Source organism: Orcinus orca, chromosome 18 (assembly GCF_937001465.1).
Source record: "Orcinus orca chromosome 18, mOrcOrc1.1, whole genome shotgun sequence".
NCBI lineage: Eukaryota > Metazoa > Chordata > Mammalia > Artiodactyla > Delphinidae > Orcinus > Orcinus orca.
In genome coordinates, this window is record NC_064576.1 from 55,070,098 (window position 1) to 55,093,875 (window position 23,778).

Below are 23,778 nucleotides of genomic sequence, written 5' to 3' on the forward strand. Positions count from 1 at the left end.
GTCCCTGTAGAAGAGGCAGGGGGAAGCAAACCAGAGACGGGTTGTACATTAATTGTACAACTGGAAACATTCAGTGATCAGGACTGGGGAGGGTATGATGATGCTGGTACTTCTGCTTCCACACCCACCCCCAGTACAGAGAACTATATCCATCCATGTGTGAGTGGACACTGTAAGTTCTTCTTGTCTGAAGTTCTCCTGTGCGACACCCACAGGAATTTTCTTCTTGTCTTTTTCACTTACATCTTCATATGGCATTTATTAAATTCCCATCTGCCATGGCAGCCCCACATTTAAATAAGTGTAAGAAGAACAATTTTCTCAGGAAAGTTGCATTATATAGTAAAATTTAAATTGTGTTTAAAAACACTTGAGACAGTGCGGCTCCTCACGCCCCACCTAGATGGAGACCATGCAGTGCTCACCTTCTGTGCACTGACCACAGTTAAGGCAAACTGCGGGTGTCTTCTTTTAACTTCGCAGAAGTGTCGTGTACATACTTGATTTTCCTAAAGCATTAAGAAATGGTTCTGCAGTGCATTCTCTGAGGACTTCTATGCATATGGATTAGACAGTATGAGAAGAATACAATATGGGTAAAAAAGTCAGTTAAATATATTGAACACCCACAAATTATTAATAGTTTGGTGTCAAAACGGGAGCAGCTATTGAATGCTGCTGGTAAGGAGCCAATACTGCTCCATATTTCCTATTAATAGCTCTGAGGAGCTTATGACTAAGGCACTAATCAATCCACAGAAAATGCAGCTCTGGGAGAGATTACTAATGCCTTGGAAGACACTATTAAAATTCCAGGATGATCTTGTTAAATTGAAGAAACGAGCCAAAATCAATAGAGCAAGCACACAGGTGTTTCGACCACAGAATTCAAGAAGCCCTCAAACAGAAATCAAGACCATCCTGCCAGCCAAACACCCAGGTGGTAAAGCTAGCCAACTCCTGCTTTCCCTCCCCTCCCCCATCCTGAAAATGCTATCCAGACAGATGTCATGGAGCGTCTCTACACGGGGTTTAATTCTACTACCTAGAGCTTCTCAACTCCTTCCTCCAGCGCCCTGCAATGAGGGGAGAGGGATGATGGATTTGATGTGACTTGTGGAGCCCACACCAGTAAATTTGGACTTTGGAACACCGCCTTAGAAGCACGGAAAAAAGAAGCAGCATTTAGAGGTTTGTAGGTAAGAGAATGACTTTTTCCCAAGGAGTGTCCTAATGTCTTCCTGACATCTTAAAATGTGGTCACTAAAGAGGAAAGGCGCTGGGTGGAGAGGAAGAGCAGATGCCTCTAACAACCTCTCATGTACCTGCCCAAACCCTGAAAAGCTAAGGCTTTTAAAAACTTAAACCAATCTTTTCTTTCAGCTACAAGGCTTTCCAATGGTCATCCTTAATGACACTACTTCCTTGCCCCCAGTTGGTCAGTCCTGCCTCGTTCACCTCCTAAGTGGTTCTCTGACCTGCCCTCTCATCTCCATCCTCTCACCCACCACCTTACTTCAAGTCTTCATCATTGCTTGCCGAGGCTAATATAGAAGCCTCAGAGACCTCTCTATTACTTCAGACCCATCCTTCACCTGGTTACCAGTGATCGAGCGAAAATGCAAATCTGACCTTGAGGCTTTCCTGTTGAAAACTGTTCAGTACCTTCAGTACTGACAGAATGAGGTTCAAGTTTTCCAATGTGGCATATACATGTCTGCAGTGGTGTTCTACCAGAAGCACCATGAGCTTCCTGTGTGGGGCATCTCTGGAACCTCAAGTGTCCGGGAGTTGCTGAAAGCATCTTGTACCCGGGGTCAGGGATGCTACAAATCCTGCACCACCCACGACAGCCCACACAATGAACCATCCCAGACTGCCACAAATGAGAAACTCTCCTCATGGCTACTGATTTCTTCTCCAGCCTTCTGGCTTGCCCTTCTAGACTGTGGCTACACAAAACTCATCCCTAACACAGCCATGCTTTTTCTTGCCATTATACCTTAATCTTGCTTCTAATTTCTGACACCTGGAATGACTCTCTTCTGACTCATCTTTTAGGCTTCAGCTTTCCAACTGCTACATGCTCTACACTCACCACTCTGCTTTATACCTGGTTCTCTCCTCCACTTGACTAAGGTCCTTCCAGGCAGAAATTGTATGTGCTTGGTAGACCTTATATAAACATAAAAATTTGAGGGATGGATAGATGGACGGATGACTGGGTGAGATCAAAGGTTTTTCAGAGGCTGATGCTCAGTCCATAATGTTGGCAACAAGTACAAGCATTGTTTTACAGCTGAGACAATAGTTGAGGTCAAAGTTTCAGCTCAGATCACCTGCCTTTACTTCCAAAATTCTATGCTGTACAGGTCACTCTCTGGCCTTAATCTTCATCCACTTTACAAAGTGCCAGATGACACCCTGAATGACGTTCCACTTACCCAAGCTGAAGATTGTGGGTCACAAACAGCCACTGGACGGGTACCTCTGTGTGGCGACTGTGTGTCGAATCTTCTCAAGAACTCAGCAGTTTTGCTAGCGCAACCCAAATAGGTGTTAGTGCCTTCATCAAAGTAGAACTATCATTATTTATTGTGCCTTTGGGTACCAGCCTAGACTTTTATTGGGGGATGACTAGAAGTGTCCTAGGTAGAACAAAAGGTGAGTTTGCGGACACGGTAGAGTAGAAAATCAGAACAAAATGCTATTGCAAGGCTGCATTCATAGTTTGAAAAATGTAAAACTAGGTTTGTGGAATATGAACCTATGATTTCATTTTTTTCTGCTTCGTGTACTTTGACATGGAGATAAATGTCCTCTCAGATTCCACAGTATGGGGCCCTAATTTCCTATCTGAACATTTAAAGCGTGACACTCAGACTTCACTGTAGGGCTGTGGAATATCCCTCCCCTACAACACCTCACTCCACACTGGTGTCATATTAGGCCCTTCACCCTCCAGGGGTCTCTCTCCTAGTCATCTCACTGCCCTCGTGCTTTGACTACTCTCAGCATACACAGAGCTGCTAATCCATAACTCTTAACCATTTATGAGTCATGGACCCCTTTGGAATTCTGAAAGCAGAAACGGACCCTCTCCCTACACACACACATACACACACACACACACACACACACACACCCCTTTATACTTGGTTTGTACCTTCCACGGAAGGTAAGAAGTGCTGCCAGTTCTGGTCTGTATTTCTGGCATCTCTTTTTAGCTCTAAGAGATTGTGATAGATGGACCTAGACGAATCCTCTGTCTTAATAAGTTGCTTTTTCCTTAAAAATCCACCCCATCATCCCAGGTCCTCCCCTCATGTATGTCAAGCATGAATATTGGAATTGTTTCCCAGTCCTTACTGTAACAACTGCCCCATTCTGCTTACCAGTGATGAATTTCGGTTCCTTTGTCCTTTCCCCATGTAATTTGTGGGATTTTGATCCCCTTACTGCATATTCACAATCAAATAGCTCAGCAAGGCCAGACTTACACTGCACCAGACCCTTGCACCCTGCTCCCCTTCTGATTCCTTCTTTGTCATCCCTCTGCTTCCCGCTAATACTTTAGGCTGATGCTAAGATCCAATTTATCAAGCATTTAGGGCATGGGCATCAAAGGAGACACAAATGGTCTGGTAAAAATAAATGGTATCCAGTGAGGGGGGGGGAATCAAAAAGGAATTAGAAGTTAAAGAGATGCCAACATCACTTCAAATAATTACTTAGGTAGAACACGGCACTTGAACAAGGTCAGAAGCTTGAGCTGGGAAAGGAAGAGCTGAAAGTTAAGTGACAAACATAACGCTGAGAAACACAAGGTTTCAGCAGCTGAGACGAGCAGGTTTTCCATTTGTCTAGGATTGCTTATCTTGCCCAGAATAGACAAGGAGACTAATGAAGTCGCAGAGGCTGGAAGCTGCCCCATTGTCTGGGGCTTTATGAAGCCATCAGTCAAAAGTGTGCAAAAAGAAGAGTATTGCCAGAAGTTTGGTCAAGATTTCTGAATATCCTTAGCTGAGAGCAGACCACGGGAGAAAGCAGTGAAAAAGAAGCACCATGATAATAAGCAGATAAGGAGCTTCAGACCAAGTAGGCTGGCAGCCCCGCATTGTGTTCCAACAGTTGCTTCTTACCTGCCAATGCCAAGCACTAAGCTGGCTGGGTTGCTAACCACCAGGCATGGCCTTTGTGCCAGCGATCACTGCCCCACTAATGCCACAATCATAATGACAGGGCCACAGGACTGTCAGAGGCATACAAGTAGGGGCCTGTGAAGATTGGTGGATAACTCCCAAGTGATTAACTATACTAACAAGACAAGTTCCAAGCTACCAGGCTAAATGGCATTTTTCTACTATCAATACTGTAAATTCCACACATTGGCTGAACTGGACTGGAATTCCTGTAGGTAATTATGGTCATATTTAATAAAAACAAAATATATGAACCTCCTTGAGGGGCAAAAGGAGGAAGATCTATTGGACGGGAAATCCAACAAAACTAAGAACGCTGGACTCTAGCACTGAGTCACCTTTTCATGGGGGTTCTTTCTTTGTCACCACTGTGACTCTGCCACCTACTGAGGGGGGTGATCCTCTCCCACTTTATCACTTTGACCCAGGCATAAATACAGGATCCCTTCCTTTATTCTCCATAGAACAACTGAGGATGGACCACCAATAACAGACTGGTTTTGAAGATCTACTTAACTCATCTCCAACTTATGACACTTGTTCTTAGGGTGATGCCCATGGCTTATCCTAAAATGTCTCTTCAGGGTAGCATCACCTGGACATAATCCCATTGTAGCAGAGACTGCTAAATATCCATCAGAATGGAAGTTCTCCTCTTCCAGTCACACAACCTGACTACATTTCCTAGCCTCCCTTACTGCTAAGGCTGGCCATGTGGTTGAGTTTTGACCAATGGAATGAGGAAGTGATACACACCACTTCCAGGATGAACTAATAATAAGTTTCCTACGCATGCACCTCCATACATTTTCCTCCTCCTTCTGGCTGTCTGGATAGAGGCAAACCCCAGCACAAAGCTGGAAGTCGTTTGTGTATTGAAGGTGGTAGCACTGCTAACAGTTTTCGGTGCCTGAATATCTGAGTGGAGGGGGTCTCCTCTCAAACCTGTTCACCCTTGTCTTACATGAGAAAAAAATAATAATAATGCTCAAGCAACTATTTATTTTGAGGTCTGTTGATCACAGCAATTAGCCAACCCTAGTAATACAACATAAATTTATATATACAAGAGAATTCTCTCTCCATTTAGGTCATCAGTTCCACAAGTAGTACATAAGAAGAGGCCAAGAAGAGCTGAGGAAGAGTAGAAGAATAGAATTCTCAAGGATTAAGCTAGGCATCTTAGTTATTTCAGAACCTTAGTCAGGGGAGGAGAATGTGGGAAAGGGGAGGAACCCACCCATCCTTAAGTTGTCTTGGTATCAGGCCTAGGAGCTGCCTAGGCCCAGAGTATAAAAACGTGTACTCATTTATCCCAGTAGTTTGAGGACAGGTAGGGGTTTGGAAGGAGAAACTGAGGGTGAGAAAGTCAGGGAAGGAAAGGGATATGGCTGGTTATATTGCAATATGATGGAATATTAATGTTAATGGAGATTCATCAATCAAAAAGTTTTTGACTTTTCTGAAAGGATAAAATATACAGGAAAGGCCACAGAGAGTGAAATGTGTGTCTGTTGGCTCATTTAAATAGGACAGAAATGCAAAGATAATTCCTACAAGGCTTTTAAAAAAAATAGTTAGAAAAGACAACTAGGGTTTCTAACGTTCATGGAAGAATCAGTTTACATGAAAAACAAACTTTTGGTTACCAAAGGGGAAGCGGGGAGAGGGATAAATTGGGAGTATGGGATTAACAGACGCACAGTACCATATATAAAATAGATAAACAGCAAGGATTTTAAAAAAGAATACGCTTAAAAACATTCACTTAGATCTGTAGGAGCTTGTGAATCAGGCTCCTGCCACTAATCACACCCCAGGGCTACAAGGTGCTACGCACCTTCCTCTACCTGGTTACCCACCAGGTAACCGCCAACTTTGCACCATGACAAGACACATAAGAACACACTAATAGGGACTTTCCCTGGCGGTCCAGTGGTTAAGACTTTGCCTTCCAATGCAGGGGGTATGGGTTCAATCCTTAGTCGGGGAGCTAAGATCCCACATGCCTTGCGGCCAAAAAAACCAAAACATAAAACAGAAGCAATACGGTAACAAATTCAATAGAGATTTTTTTTTAAAATAGTCCACATCAAAAAAAAAAAAGAACATACTAATAAAAATGTTAAACTACCGATTTTAAAGCTAGTCATAATTTAAAAGGTACCCTCACTGAAAAAATACCAGTGACAAATATCTCCCTGGTTCTTTTTATCTTGCTGGGAGTGAATGGGGCAGTTTTTTCTTCTCTCACCTCCTGTCAGCTGACGCACAAATGCCAATGACTGCATGGTGCAGACGGTGATATAAATGAGTGAAGTGGGCCTAGATGGAGGGAGGGCAACAGGAGCACGACTCAGTGATATTCACAGTACATACCAGGAACTTACTAACCTAGTATATACTAACCTAGTATAGTGCTTGACACATACCGGGTACATATTGTTGAATAAATGAAAGCACATTTCCTAATGTGAGATATTATCAATACATTTATATTTTTACCAGTGTAATAAATAAAAAAATTGTGTTTCTCTGATTAGTGAAGCTGAATATTTCATTTATCTATATTTCTTCTCTTTTAACTATTTGTTTCAAGCCCTTTGCCAATTTTTCTAGAGTTGCCTTTTTCTTATTAATTTGTAAGGCTTCTTTGTGAAATTAAGCCTTTGCCCATTATTTTTGAGGCAAATAGTTTCTCCTAGACTATCACTTACTTGTAATGTAGTTCATTACGTCATCTATCACAGGTTTTTTTCTGTAGTCAAATCTGTATTTTTTTTCTTATGGCTTCCAAGTTGTGTATATAGCGTAGAAAGGAGTTTTACCACAAAATTATAAAAGCATTCTTCATTACATTCTAATTGTGCTGAATTAGTACTATTTGTCAAATTATCTGTCCTTTTGACACTGATTGAACAAATACCTTTATCAATAGCTAAAGTCCTAAATACTAAATTCCCATATACCCGTGGGTCTATTTGTAGACTCTCTCCCATTCACTAAGTTTATTTATTACAATGCCAATAATACTTTGTTATTACTACCATACCTATGTTGTATACGATACCTGGTACAAGCTTCTCCCTGTCCCTTCAGTTTTTCAGGTTTGTCTATTTTTTTTTCATATTTTCTCTTTAAAAATGTTTTAGCAAATTTCACAAAAGGTCCTGTTTAATTTATATATAAATAAGAGTGGAATTATCTTTACGATGTTGATTTTTTCCCCTTCTATAGTAAATAGATGATCTACATTTAATTTCATTTTATTTTAGGTATTTTATTTTATGTATAGGTCTATTAGGCTTACACTCACCTCTTTTACAGTGTGGATGATTATTGTAAATGAAATTTTTCTTTCAATTATATTTTATAATGAGCTTTTGATGGTGTGTCTGATGGTGCAAAGACAGAAGTGTTTGCATATTGATTTTAGATTCATTCATGATAGTCAAACTATTTGTATTAGTTCTAATAATTTTTTAGTTGATTTCCTTGAGAGGTTTTAGGTGAGCAATCAGAGGCACTTATATCTCTTCCTTTCCAATATTTAAATTCTTTCTTTGTTAGAAATAGAAACTCTCTCTAATTTTCTATCTAAAAATCAGTATCAGTGATAAATAGCAAATGCCCTTCTTATCCTGTTCCAGACTTTACTGAGAAAGTTACCTTTTTCTTCTGTTTTCAAACCAACTGGGCCTATTGTCTTTTTTAGGTGAGATCAAACTACATTTTCCCTTCCATTTAGAGTTTTTATTCTATTCAGGTTTCAAGTCTAATAGCATGTATTTTCCTAGGAAATAAATGAGGAAATCTGGGTTAAAAAAAATTAACAGAAGTAGGGCATAGTATTTCTCTTCTCAAATTTTGGTTATACTTCCTTTCTTATCCTTGGAGTTCTTCCTTATTCCTTACTCAGACAAGTCAAAAGTTTATCTATTTTACCAGAATTTTCCAAATAAACCTAGTTTTTGGTTTAACTGAGTGATGATAAATTTTTCTATTCAACTTCATCACTTTTTCCCCTTTATTTATTCCTCCCTTCTATTTGTATTTATTTTATGGCTATAATCTTATCTTAGTAAAATGCTTAGTTATTTTATTTCCATTTTTTCTAAAAGCTTTTAAACTTCTGCATCTTCTAAATAATTTTGTAGTCACATCCCATGGATTTTAATGTGGAATACTTGAAAATTTATATTCTCTTATCCCAAAGTAATTTGTAATTTCAGTTTTGGTTTCAAAATTTTTTATCCTAATAGTCTCCCCCCATCCTCCCAGGGAACCTGAATCTTTAATTTTTTAATTGAATAATTAACACACAATATTATATTAGTTTCAGGTATAAAACATAGTGACCTGATATTTTTATACATTATGAAATGATCACTGCATTAAGTCTAGTGTGGTGACAGATGGTAACCTAACAATCCTTTAAAAAGGTAATTAGAAAAAAATTTTTAAGTGGATAGACTTTAAAATTTCTTATTGCTTAATTTCTAATTTTATTACATTTTTCTTAGGAATAGTGGCTTTATAGGATTTGGGGGTATTTTTGGAACTTACTGAGAGTCTTTGAGGCCTTAGTCATGGCCAATGGTAGTTAAGTCATATTTGAAAAGAATAGGTATTTTCATAAACTAGGTACAACACTTTGTAACTATGTCTATGTTATCATGCCAAGTCATTGTTATTCATATCCTCTATTCCTTATGAAGTTTTTTGGTTCACATGATGACCTATTAATTTCTACGGAGAATAAAAGGAAAATTTGACAAATCCATAATCTATATTACAGACTTCAGCAGTTTTTGTTTCATATATTTCAAATCTATATTGATATTTACAGTTCACATTATCTTTGGGATTACATATTTTATGTGCATAAAATATTCTTTATCCTGTTGAATGCTTTTCATCTTGCATTCAATTTTGTCTCATATTAATATTGCCACATCTGCCTTCGTTTACTAGCATTTATGGATATATGTTCCATGCCTTTGTTTTCCGACTCTTTTGTTTTATAGATATCTCTTAGAGTAGCATATAGCTAGATTTTTGCTTTTTTTTTTTTTCCTGCAATCCAGGAACTTTTTTTTAAAGAAGGAAATTTAGCCTGTATACCTTTTTTGTGATTGCTGTCTTGTTGCTTATACAACTTCCACCCTCTTTTCTGCCTTTTGTTGTAATTATCAATTTTTCATTTGATTTTTTTCTTACGTTTTTGTTATATATCCTATTTGTACATACAATACAATTAAACATATAATAAACACATAATTACTTATTTTTTTCTATCAATATCTGGAATTCACTAGCATTCACTCGTGCAAAAGAAATAATAATTGTTTTACTTCCTATCCTTCTCTCTCCCTTGTGCCTCTTCCATAGCACTGAAATCCTCCATGATTTTAATTTCATCATGTTGATTCTTAATAATAAAAAAGAAAAAGAAAAAAGCTAATCATATATTTGGCTATAAATGTCATTGTCTTCTTTATTCATAATTGTTCTGATACCTTACATCTTCCTCTTTCTTGGATTCCTTATTTGTTTGACCAGAGTTTATTTTGTGGCAGTTTTCTTCAGTAAAGATCTTAGAACTCACACAAAAGTGATAAAGTTGGCTGGCTGTGCAGGCAGCTTGTCTCCAGGATGGCGGGGGGCGGGGGGGCACATAGTCCCCCAGGTATAGTACATTTACCAGGAGCACTTTCCAGGCCCCAGGGTCTTTTCGTGTGTCCAAAAGTTCTTAGGCTCTACCCTTGGAGATAAAGGCTGGAGTCAGCTGGTCCCTCTCTCTTACTTCTTCCTCTGCTATCCTTGTTTGGAGTTCCTTTATACTCTACCTTCTCCCTCCAAGCACTATGGTAGATTTCTTACATGGGTTATATTGATTAATCTTCGAGTTAGCAAATATTAGCCCCACCCCATGCTATATATGAGGAAACCTAGGCTCAATGTTAGGAGAGAGGTTAAAGTTTGAGACCAGGCAGGCAGTCTGATCCTAGATCTACCCTCCCAAGAGGAGCACTGATGGTACCAGGTTCCAGTGATGAGATACTTAAGTGAAACTGTTTTGTAAAGCACCAGTCAACTTTTATCTTTAACCAACTATTAACTACATCCTGAAAAAGACAGAAGCTGTTCCTGACATCCAGGAGCTGCCCTGGCATTCACAGCTAAGCCTTGGTGTTCTCCTATTGAAAGTAATTTCACACAATATCAATATCAGAGGAGGTCACTTTATGATGATGATGAATCATGAAAAAAAAGACCACTCCATGGTATGTCTGAACAAAGAAAGATACATGAATCTTGTCTAAACCACAAAAGTGACCAAACACCCCAACATTTTGGCTAATAGGAGTAACTACTGCTTATTTATCAAGTACAGTATGAATTAATTTGAATTAATTAAAAGTATCTTCCCTCCTTTTAAATAAGATTAAGATACCTGATACCTACTTTGCTGTACAACTGAAACTAACACAACATTGTTAATCAACTGTACTCCAATATAAAAAAAAGTTAAAAAAAAAAAGAGGGCTTCCCTGGTGGCGCAGTGGTTGAGAGTCCGCCTGCCTTTGCAGGGGACATGGGTTCGTGCCCCGGTCTGGGAAGATCCCACATGCCGTGGAGCGGCTGGGCCCGTGAGCCATGGCTGCTGAGCCTGCGCGTCCGGAGCCTGTGCTCCACAACGGGAGAGGCCACAACAGTGAGAGGCCCGCGTACTGCAAAAAAAAAAACAAAAACCTGATACCTAATCACTATTACCCCTGCTTCCTGATAACAGCCAACCCAGAACAAAACCCTGCTTCCTCAAACCCTCTCCCGAAATCAACCCGACAGAGGCCCAAACCCAATCAGTCCTTTCTGACATCTTACTAAGGCGGCTCACAATTCCCCCATCGTGCAGCTAGAGAATTTGGAATTTACTTCATAAGCAATGGGAAGTAAGCAAGGCTTTTGGAATAGGATAGTGACATGACAAAAGCTGTGCTGTAGAAAATGAAATCTGACAAACATATAAGACAATCGAGAAAAGAGACTGTTGGCAAAGAGAGTAAGAAAGCCATTCCAGTAACTCAGAGGATGACTAGGAGACAGAAGCCATAATGCAAGTGGCATGTGATAAATACCTATATGAAGGTAGTGGCAGTGGGAATGAAAATGAGTTAACATTCACAGGACATCTGCAGGAAGAATTGATAGTGGCTAGAAATTTTAACCATCAACATGATTTAACATTCAGTAGACAGGGATTCTCTCAGATTTCTGATAAACTGTTCAGTCTCATTCTGAACAAATAGAGGATTTTTGTACCTGTAAGTTCACTTCATTAGCATAAGATAGAAAGTTACGAATAGGATGACTTTCAGTTCACCTTACTGGGATTATAAAATGTGAGGTTGGATTTAAGCCTACCATATGGATAAGGGATCAGTTTAGCCCTTAAGTGTCTTTTGGAAGCTCCCACGAAGGGCATTAGAAGTTTAGTGAGCATATTAGAAGACAAACTTGGAACCTAAGCATGCATATTCAGCAGACCTGCCTGGATCCTCCGCTCTAGGAAATTAAAACAGATGAAGATGTGCCTCCTAGGAACTAATCACACTATCATTCAAATGGAAATTAAAGAGATGCGTGGTTCCAATGGCGGAAATGAAGAAAACTTCCCAACATCACCATCGGCAGGCTGAGCTCACGGTGGTGCTTGGCAATTTAGAAATAAGAAGGTCCTACTTTGGAGTGAGCTTGGTTCCAAGGGCTTTTTCAACCAAGGTTTTAAGAACTGAGCTCTTCTCCCCTGGAAATATTGGTACCTAGGAGTACAGTCCAGCCAGGAGAGCTCACAAAAGCCCATGTACCCTACAGGAAGCTTAACTGTGGAATTAATCCAGTGTTGGACCTGGAAAAGGATGTCCTTCGGGGGTGAGGAAAATCAGAGAAAGCAGACATACTTCCTCAGTTTTTCTTTTGCTTCTTGCAGGCAAAATTTAGATCTTCCTTGGAAGAATCAGAAGTCAGTTTTGCCCAAGTCTTTATCTCTGAACTGATGTACTCTATAGTCTTCTCCACAGGCCCCCCGTGTAGCTACAGGGCTTATCACCCCGACCCTAGCCTGATAATCCTGACCTTGTGAGTACAGCACACCTGTGAATTACTCATTATCCCTGGTCCTCCAAATCTCAAGACCAAGATTTGGCTGCATTGCTCAATATATCTGTGACTTTGAATTACTCAACCCTCCACCTGTAAAATGAAGAAGATATATCCCTAACAGGGTTGATCTAAACGTTAAATGAAAAAATGTATATATGCCTAACACTGCTGACACTCCATAGGTTCTCAATAATACAGCAGCTTATTACTTTGAAATAACATTTAAAAGAGCCAAGCACTTTGTATATTTTTAAAACTATACAAATGTACAATCTATTAGATTAAATGATTATTAGATATGAGTTAAAATTGTAAATGCTTAAAATATACCCAATTCTCACCTCTCCAGCAAATCCTTAAGAGAACATTGTTTTTCCTAACACCTGTACCCAAAATGCATCTGATTCACATCTTACCCTAACCCCCATAACTCATTACATGGGCTCAAAATTCAAATCTGTCTCGACATCCATCCAAAAACCACATGGTGAGAAAGATGACTATGACTCAAAATAAATTACCATTTAAATTTCAAATGCTGAAATTTAAATAACCTAAATCACAACATACTTTCTTTGATTATAACAAAACACACACACACACACAAAGGTTTATTAACTGTTACTTCAAATCCTCAAATCTACCAGCAATATTGACTAATTAAAAAAGCCATCCTGAAAAATCACATTTGTATTTTTATAAGTAGTAAAGAATGACAGAGTAAAATAATGGTGAAAACTATGCCAAGGTTAGAAGCCTATTTCTACCCTTCACCTTCATGTTCAAGAATCCTAGAACTGGGCTTCCCTGGTGGCGCAGTGGTTGAGAGTCCGCCTGCCAATGCAGGGGACATGGGTTCGTGCCCCAGTCCGGGAAGATCCCGCGTGCCGCAGAGCGGCTGGGCCTGTGAGCCATGGTCTCGGAGCCTGTGCTCCGCAACGGGAGAGGCCACGGCAGTGGGAAGCCCGCGTACCGCAAAAAAAAAAAAAAAAAAAAAGAATCCTAGAACTAACTCTACACTGTGAAATTCGAGTCTGTCCCCAGCCAGAGTAGCAGACTTAATGCACCATTAATCTGGTCTGTTCTCAGCCGCCAATTGAAATAGTCACAGTCATTTGATTTTTAAGGAAAAGACAGTACTGCAGAAGTACATTCCAGAGGTCTTTTCATAAAAACCATCCCGTGTGCTCCATCTGCACATGCAATCTGCTTGTGTATTTTCAGCCAGCTTGCTTGGGCAGATTAATGCGTACAATTAGAAAGCAACCCCACAGGCATTCAATAAACTGCTTTCACTATTACACTCAGGAGAGTCCCTCTGGATGTCAATAAAAGCCTAGTTTTCTGCCTGTTAGCTAAATAATTGACAACACTAAAAATAATCAGAAGCAAATGAATGAAGTCAGGAACAAGGTGGTAAGAAAGAATACATTAAGATTCTCATGGTGGTGCCCCAGGATGATATCATGAGCTTTTTCTCCAGCAACTTGGATTTACAGTCTGCTCAAGTCCATGGTTGCCCTTCTCTACAGAAAACAAAACAAAACAAAGAACACCACTCCTAGTCTGCTATTTGAAACACACATATCACAGCATTGAAAGAATTCCTCATTTGTGTTTCCATTCTGTGATCCTTAGTTTGACAGCTTCAGGAGAATCTAATTTTTTGGTGAAGGGGATGGAGTAGGGAACAGCCAGGTTGGTCTAGTGAAAACTTTGTGCTGTTAAAATTCTAAGAGCTCTCGGACCGCCCTGGTGGCACAGTGGTTAAGAATCTGCCTGCTAATGCAGGGGACACGGGTTTGAGCCCTGGTCCAGGAAGATCCCACATGCTGCGGAGCAACTAAGCCCATGAGCCACAACTACTGAGCCTGCACTCTAGAGCCCGCGAGCCACAACTACTGAGCCCGCGAGCCTAGAACCCATGCTCCACAACAAGAGAAGCCACCACAATGAGAAGCCCGCACACCGCAATGAAGAGTATAGCTCCTGCTCACTGCAACTAGGGAAAGCCTGCACGCAGCAACAGAGACCCAACGCAGCCAAAAATAAATAAATAAATAAAAATTAAGTGTTAAACAGCAGAAACTAACACCATTGTAAAGCAATTATACTCCAATAAAGATGTTAAAAAAAATTTCTAATAGCTCTCCTATACAATTCTTCCACCATAAATTGATTCTAAGAAAATATGATAAAGGCTTGTTATAAGGATCCATCTTATACAAGAAGTTTCTTTCATATTTCTAGCTATATAATGGTCATTTATTTCATTAGCTCTTGGTCTTTTAATATCAGAAGTACTTCAAAACAAAATACATTTAAAAAACACACACATATACTTCTTCTTGTGTTTCTCAATAGGCTTTAACAATCAATTTGAGATACTTCTCATTTTTAGCCAACTTCTCTTTTTCTTGGTTAACTGGGACTTTTATGATAAGCAGAAGAAAGATCAAGAGTGAAATGTGCGTGTAATTGAATTCAGCTCCACTGATAGTGTGTGAGGTGCCTGAGGGTAGAACTCTTCTTTCTTTACAGAAAAAGGATGATCTCTCTATTCAGTAAAACACAGACTCAAAAAGCTGGAGGACTAGAAAAAAAAGGTTTGATGACACAATCTCCCACATCCTTTAAAACTCCAAGAATCTCTCATCCTTCACTTTATCATGTTTAAAACTCCCCAGAGGATGGACTTGTTCCACTTCCCAGTCCTGTACCTGAGACCCCTTTATTGGTAAGCAGGTCTTCCCTTTTCCAGTGTAAACAAGGATGCCACAAGATAAATACATCTGTTCTTATTGTGTCTCCAGACTACAAATGCCCCCATGGCATCTGGGGGCATTCAACTCCTCTGATTGGCCGAGAAATCAACTCTCATCCATTCTCTACCAAAGAAGGGTGAGGCAATAATACCTTAACCCTTAATCTATTGCCTGCCGCCCTGTATCTCTCTCTAAGACAGCCAACTTCTCCTGGTGTTTAGCTTCACACCAGCTTCCTTACCCCCATGTCTGCCTTAGAACAAAAGTGGGGAAAGATAACATCATTCATTAGCATTTCCACCCAACCCCATTCTATCTCCCACTCTTTTCCTGGTCTGGGTAGCGGAGGCCAGGTACCCAACTTGCTAATGGGCAAAGTGAAGTGCTGAGAAACTTCTTTTACATTCCAACCTCTGAGTCTTAAAGCAAGGAGCTGTTGCTGACAGTAGAGGCAGGAGAATCTCAGCAGAATGAGAAAACCAGAGGATGCTGTACTTGGAGGAGGGACACACTTTAGGGTGTCACATATGCTCACCCCAACATTAAAATGATCTTAAATTCTACAAATGAGGTGTAACGACGGGAATAGATAAGAGGAGGCAGTCAGTACAGTCCATCAGAAAGTGGGAGACCAATGACTAGTTCTGGTGGAACCAGAAATCTCTAAACAGTCTCTAGAAAATAAGCTGTCCAATCCCATTCAACAAGAACCTCTGTAAGAAGTTACATATCAAGTCCCCATGAAATTCAGTCACTTATATACCATTTTTTTAAATAAATTTTTTATAAGATTTTTTTTTTTTTTGTGGTACACAGGCCTCTCACCGCTGTGGCCTCTCCCGTTGCGGAGCACAGGCTCCGGACGCGCAGGCCCAGCAGCCATGGGTCACGGGCCCAGCCGCTCCGCGGCATGCGGGACCCTCCCGGACCGGGTCACAAACCCGTGTCCCCTGCATCGGCAGGCGGACTCCCAACCACTGCGCCACCAGGGAAGCCCTTTATAAGATTTTTTAAATAAATTTATTTATTTTTGGCTGCGTTGGGTCTTCGTTGCGGTACATGGGCTTCTCATGGTGGTGGCTTCTCTTGTTGCAGAGCACGGGCTCTAGGGCCACAGGCTTCAGTAGTTGCGGCATGCGGGCTCAGTAATCGTGGCTCGCGGGCTCTAGAGCACAGGCTCAGTAGTTGTGGCGCACAGGCTTAGTTGCTCCACGGCATGTGGTATCTTCCCGGACCAGGGCTCAAACCCATGTACCCTGCATTGGCAGGTGGATTCTTAACCACTGCACCACCAGGGAAGCCCTATATAAGATACTTTATTTAATCCTTACAAATGGCCGATGGGAGAGATATTACCAACCCTAATTTTTTTTAGAAAAACTAAGCTTTAAAGAGGTTTAGTAGTTTGTCCAACGTCACAGCTGGAGAGTGGAGCTAGGATTTTGAACCCAAATCTGCTTGGTTTTAATTCTACCATATTTGGAATTAACCTAGGGAAAGAAATATGGTTCTTTGGCTTTGTCTATTCTTTTAAGCAGTGTGCAAGTAACCTAGCTACTTAGAGCTGAACACAAACTTATCTTTAAAGCTTGTATAAGAGAGTAGATTATCTACATTATAAAGCACATAATAGTTGCCCTATACATGTTAGCTGCTGTAATTCACAAGTCATACTGGAAAAAGTACCTTGATGTATGACCACCAATTGGGAGCTTTGCTGATAATTGTGAAATTATTTCTCAATTCTTGTTTACAACAATATAAGTCCTCAGTCCATTAGGTAAATCCCTAGTTAGTTTAGATTCTGCTTGCGTACTTCTTTCAAACAACATCTTCCTTATATTGGTGTTTTGGAAGTCTTCATAATCAAAAGTAACCTGGATCACCAAAAAGCAAGCCCTCCAAGTTATTTAGAATGGGGAATTTCTCAAATTTGGCAGTATTCTTTCTAATCTGTTGACTATTAAAGAATACTTTAATGAGTATAGATATCTCCAAACTTAGAACCTCACTTCTAGAGTTCAATTACATAATTAATAGTCAACAATCCAACACCAGATGTTTTGAATAGTTACTATCACCTAGAATTTAAAAGCACAATGAATAATATGTCTATAAAAGGTACAAAGTTCTGAAAATATAAACTTACCATTGCTGATGTTCTCTAAAAGCTTCTCTTCTGAGGTTTTCTTGAAGTCTCTCTTTCTCCTCTAGTTTATTGCTCTGAAATTTCAAGTATCAAAATGTAATCTATTAGGAAAGCTTTAAGCAGAATCATGATGTTAAAGTTACCCAAGGTCCAAAATCTTTAGGCTCAAGTGGCCTCAGTAGTCCAATGTGGTACCTATCAGGGCTTCCAAGGTGATAACCCTCTCACAGCCCATGTGCCCTACACTGAAAGCCAGGGGCTCCAAGTTCTTTCCATGGCTCCCCTCTCCCAACTTGATTGGTATAATCACAGAATCAGTATTTCACATTTTTACCTTAGCTCAGATGATAGCAACATTTATATCTTAAGCAGTGTTTTCAAAATGTTCTAAGGAAAACAGGAAATTTCCACACCAATCATGTTAAATTAAAATTATAATAATAATTTTAAATAAAATTATAAATAATGAAATAAAATTATAATAAATGATTAAACAGATGATACAAAATATGTATATATATATAAATGGTTAAATAGTTGATACTACATATATATCTCCACATTACAATAAAGCATTCAGGAAAAGATTTTCAATAAGCCAATTCAATTCCCTTCTGACTTAGAATGAGATACTTAAAGCTGTTGAGAGACTGAACAGCAAATGTCCAAAAAACGCCATCTACTTGAATAGAAGAATCCTCTCATTTTTTAAATTAGTTGTTTGGAGAGTCTAAAGAACTTCACATTTGATATTACTGTCACCATGGCTCTGGCATATTTTAATCCAACTTAATAACCCAGAAACACTTGTGTTTTTTTTACTATGATACAACTTGCATTTTTTTTAATTTGCCTATGAAAAACAAGTAGACTTCCTAGACAACAAATTTAATGGGGAGTTGAAACAAGTTCTACAACACAGGAGAGACTTGAAGTTTTCATTGAATCCAAGGGAGAAGTCAAGCAGCTGGATTTGCTTTTAAAAAAAAAAAAATGGACTTGTCCCTTAGGAAGACCTGTGAAAAGGGAATAATAGAAATCGTCACTTCCAAACTCTAACATAAGTTTAGCTCCATCTTCCAAAGAGAGAAAAAAACTGTTCATATTGTTCATTTCCATGAAAGTCTTCATTCACACAGAACTATTTACTCATCCCATTTTGAAAGGTAAAATGGATGATTTCAGTTTCAGAAAAAACATAAAGGAAATTTACTACAATCCAAGAGAATTGTAATACAATTCAATTGTAATTCAATTATAATACAAGGCAATTGGATTGTTAATGAATCACAGTTGTAAGAAGCAAACTAACAGAAAGTAGTACAACTGAATAAACATGACCTCAATCTAGAAAAAAATCCTGACTCATGAGACCAAAAGTAGTCAATTGTGATGAGTTCCCCACATCTCTGGGGGAAGAAAAGGGGGCCGGGAGGTAAAAGACAGCAAGCAAGCAAGCAGTAGGTATTGATTAAACCAGGATTAGGAATGCTACTTAGAGAACAGTGAGAAAATCACACAAGCATTTAGAGACCAGGGCTGGGTTCCTTTAGCAAGGTCAGAAATTGGAACATGGATTTTCATCTCTTCACTAATAGATCATCATTGGACTCAACTTACAAAAAGTTACTCAGTAGCTAAATTCTATCCAACAAAGGTCTGTTTATCCCTCAAGAGTTGATGGAGAAGTATTTTGCAAAATACTGGAGTATTTAAGTATTCCATACCTACCACTGTGGTAGCTGTTTTAATACACTAATCCAAATACTTAGATTTAGTCAGACTACTTATTTCTTTCCATTTAACAGTGAGTTAAGGAATCACCCAACCATACTTATACATATACAAATACATAATATAAAAGATCTAAGAACATGAGGTCCAGAAGAAAAAATATGGAATGAATTCTAGGTCCACCATCACTGAGTGACCCTAAACAAATCATTTAATATCACTGAATCTCACGTATTCGACAAACATTTATCAAATGCCTATTATATGCTCAGTACTATGTTCTGTTAGACGCTGGGAATAAAAGCAGAGCAGTGCCTACTCTGGAAAATTTCAGAAGCTAGCTGGGAACACAGACAAGAAAGCCATGATGGCAGTGTGTAAACTATATTAGGGAATAGAGGTTTGCAAGTATGTAATATGAATACAAAGAAAAAGCACAGAAGTGGACAATGGGGAAATGCTTTCAACAGTTCCACAGACATTCATTCAGTGCCTTCTGTGTGGGGAGACCCCATCCTGGGTTAGGGTTAGGGTTAAAGTTAGCCAAAATTTGAATAACATTTGGAATATGGCTTCTAACCTCGGGTTCATGAATAAACTGTCTGATAGGAGTATGCTCATTTTTATGGAGTGTGAGTCCATAGCTTTCTTCAGATTTCCCTAGGGGCTGATGACCAAATAAAAGGATAAGAACCATGGGTCTAATGAGAGGTAGAAATCCTAGATAGAGACCGATCTTAAGCAAGAACTTTCCAGGAGGAAAAGGAGGTGATGGGAGCAAGGCTACTGCACTCCACTGTATGGTTTCTTCCTGCCCAGAGGCCTAGCAGAGAGGTTAAAAAGGCTGAAATAGAGGCAGCATTCAGCTTACCAAGGCTTGCATCCCAGCATGGGGTGTTTCAGCACAGCAGAGGTGTCTTCTTCTATTTCTCACAAAAGTACCATCTGTCACCAATCTGAGCACCCACAGAACTGACTGCCTGGATGAAGAATCTGTTTCTAATTTGCACAAAGGCAATGATGGGATAGTAGTGGCCCTGAATAGGAAAAGGGCATTCCTATAACATACAATATTTTCAATGGAGAAAGGCACAAGAGAATATGCCAGTTCAGGAAACCCCAAGAAGCTTGTGGATAAATTCAAAGGGGTATGTAGGGAGATGCGTGGAGGACAAGGTTGAGAAAGTAGGAAGAGGCAATTAGAAAGAAATTCATATGCCGAGTAAAGGAGTTTGGACTTCATTAAAGGCAATGATGAGCCATTCTGTTATTTTAAGCAGGACAGTAAGCTGCTCACCCTGAAAGCAACACGAAGGAGAAGCCGCAGAAAGGACCACAAATATAAAAACCAATGGTGTGGTTCTCACGGTAATCCAGGCCATAAATTATGAGTCCCAAATGAAGACAACAGGGACAGAAAAGAAAGGACAAATTCTAGAACAACGTGGGGGACAGAAATAAGAGAGTAAAAAGAAATAGTAGGAGGTAGGCTATATTAATATAGAATGAGTCAAAAAAGGGGGGAAGATGACTGGTGACTATCATTTAAGAGCATCAGAATGAATATGAGGTCAGTTTTGAACCTACTGGATTTGAGATACACTGTGGCACATCTAGAAAGGATTATCAAGCATACAGTAAAATATATGGTTCTGGGATTCAAGAATATGGTCTGGAGATGTGGATTTCAGAAATCATCAGCACAAGCAAAATCCACAGACGTGGAAATGCGGGGGCTTTCACCTAAGAATATGGTGGCATAGGCACAGGGAAATGAGAGACGATGAATGGATGGGACCTGGATAGAACATCAATAGCAGAAACACAAGCAGAGGAAAAGGATCCGGACGAAATCCAGAGGGGTAGAATTTGAAGGACAAAATACTATTTAAATAGTTACAATATTGCAAACAGTTTAGATAAGTTAGGAACTGAAGAGTTTCCACTGGGTTTTTCAACTAAGAGCTCATTAGTGATTCTTGGCTAGATAAATACCAATGAATTACTAGAGACAGAAGTCAAACTCAGCCCACCAAGAAACACGTGAAGGCGAGGACGCAAAGAAGGTAAGTTTCTAAGCTAGCTGAGCTCAGCATCACCCGGGGAACTTTGTTTAAAACAGAGATTTTTTTTTTTTTTTTTTTTTTGGTTCAGGTGATTGATAAGGTGTCAGTCTACATACTGGCATGTAGGAACCCAATGTGGTAGAAAAGGCTTTCAAGAAGCTGAGCTGTGATGCTTGGGAGGGAGGAGTTGAAAGCAAACCAGAACAGAGACACTTTGTTTTTAAGATGAGAGATTTCAGTATGATTATACCCCAAGAGAGAAAAACAGAAACAACAAGAAAGCTACAGGAGAGGGCTTCCCTGGTGGTGCAGTGGTTGAGAGTCCGCCTGCCGATGCAGGGGACACGGGTTCGTGCCCCGGTCCGGGAAGATCCCACATGGCCCGTGAGCCATGGCCGCTGAGCCTGCACGTCCGGAACCTGTGCTCCGCAGCGGGAGAGACCACAACAGTGAGAGGCCCGCGTACCGCAAAAAAAGAGAAAGCTACAGGAGAAAAGGAGGGTTAACGGATGGAGCAGCAATGTTCCCGGGGAGATGGAGGAAAGATGGGATGGGAAGCACGGGTGGGAGAATCCATCATAGCAAGAAGGGAGAGCACTTTCTTATTCCTGCTGAGATGAGACGGGGGCAGAAACAGCAAAGGAAGAGTAAGGAAACAGAAAAATATAGGTACTTCCAGCCTTGTGGTCTTTATTCACTAGAAGGTGGGAAATGAGGTCATGTGCTGAAAACGAAAGGTGACAATAAGAAGAATGTGAAAGGAGGAAGATGTCGGTAATTAGAGATGAGCCTAGACTGCAAAGGAAAGTGCTGTGCACTAGGAATTGTTAAAGACCCAGCCAGGAGGGAAGCCCAGCAATTTCGTGTGACAGGAAGAGCCAGTGTGTTTTTTCTCCAGCAACCCAGTTCATGTGGGTTTATTTTATTTAGAAATAAATTAAACCAATCCAATTCGTGTGTAAAATAAAAATCCTCTCTGCCTTCCACACAAGAGGTTGATATAACAGTAGAGTCAAATGAATTAGGGCACTTCTTCACATGTATAATTAGGTCAGGGCACCCTTCTTCACTGCTTACTGAGCGCTACCCATTGTACCAAGAGATTTGCACCTATTGTATCCTTTAATCCCACCAGTCCCATTATTATATTATTATACCCATTTTACAGCTAAGGAAAGTGAAACATAAAGAAGCTTACAGCTTACCCTTTTTTTTTTTTTTTTTTTTTTTTTTTTTTTGCGGTACGCGGGCCTCTCACTGTTGTGGCCTCTCCCATTGCGGAGCACAGGCTCCAGACGCACAGGCTCAGCGGCCATGGCTCACGGGCCCAGCCGCTCCGCAGCATGTGGGATCTTCCCGGACCGGGACGCAAACCCGTGTCCCCTGCATTGGCAGGCGGACTCTCAACCACTGCGCCACCAGGGAAGCCCTAGCTTACCCTTTTAGTACTACATCTGCATTTCAGAGATACCATTAACATCCCAAAATTATGGTATTAATTAATGGGGTCAATTAATGGGACCCTACTGCATTCCAACAACCAGAGGCTTAATGCCCACACCAGTTCATCCACAAAGAAATACATGATGTAGGAACCATATTTCTGGGAAATACTTGAAAGTTTTGTTTTGTTCCTTGAAAGTTTTCAGAAATGGAAACTTTTCCCAGTTTATAAAAACAATATTGAAATAATTTCCTTGATGTTGAGTTTTATTCCTAAAACGTTCCTGAACCGTTAGCCCTCGCTAGTACTTGTTTCCTAGAAATAAGCAACAAGTGTGACTTCTTAAAAACATGTATATGGGGCTTCCCTGGTGGTGCAGTGGTTAAGAATCCGCCTGCCAATGCAGGGGACATGGGTTCGAGCCCTGGTCCGGGAAGATCCCACATGCCACGGAGCAACTAAGCCCGTGCACCACAACTACTGAGCCCGCGCTATAGAGCCACAACTACTAAGCCCATGAGCCACAGCTACTGAAGCCCATGCGCCTAGAGCCGTGCTCCACAACAAGAGAAGTCACCACAATGAGAAGCCCGCAAACCACAATGAAGAGTAGCCCCGCTCGCTGCAACTAGAGAAAGCCTGCACACAGCAACAAAGACCCAACGCAGCCAAAAATTAATTAATTTTTCTAAAAAAACATTTATATGGATGCATCTCTGCATCTAATATGCATACCTTGTTTTCTATGCTAATAGGAAATGAAGTAGGTACAAAGTAGTTCCTACTTCATTTTATAACATTAAAACGAACTAATGATGCTTCTCAGTGTCTACGTAATACACCGTGACCTCCAGGGCTCCAAATAACTTCATCAGCTTTATGACTTTATAGTTTACTGGAAAGAACAAGGAAAGGCTTCGTTTGCCACTCAGATCCCTAGCTGATTTCCTGCCCTTTCTGAGGTTATAAACCCTAAGAGGTTGAGAGAATCAAATAAAAGAATTTGTAAACTATATAGCCCTATATAATATGATTTCAAACATATGAGGATCAAAGGCAGAATAAGATGATTCCAGGAGGGAGGGGAGGGTCTTTGACATGGAATTGGAGATTTTTATTTTTTAAGTTTGTGGGCATTATGAAAGTCTGGAAAAAAATCAAATTATTACTCTGCCATACAGATCTCCAGGAAGAGAAATTAACACACTATAAAACCACGTGAGTTGTATTAGTTTTCTATTGCTGCTATAAC

At 40.1% G+C, this 23,778-nt stretch overlaps 1 protein-coding gene across 3 annotated transcripts in view; it reads right to left on the minus strand.

The window, feature by feature from the left end:
* EPSTI1 (epithelial stromal interaction 1) overlaps nucleotides 1-23,778 on the minus strand; it is a 98,459-nt gene that overhangs the window by 38,733 nt on the left and 35,948 nt on the right. For all 3 annotated transcript variants that reach the window (XM_004274562.4, XM_012534758.3, XM_033436735.2), the window contains exons 6-7: nucleotides 17,283-17,356; nucleotides 2,445-2,538 (exon numbers count right to left, since the gene is read on the minus strand). In XM_004274562.4, the coding sequence (XP_004274610.2) occupies nucleotides 2,445-2,538; nucleotides 17,283-17,356 (168 nt within the window). The remainder of the gene's footprint in view (nucleotides 1-2,444; nucleotides 2,539-17,282; nucleotides 17,357-23,778) is intronic.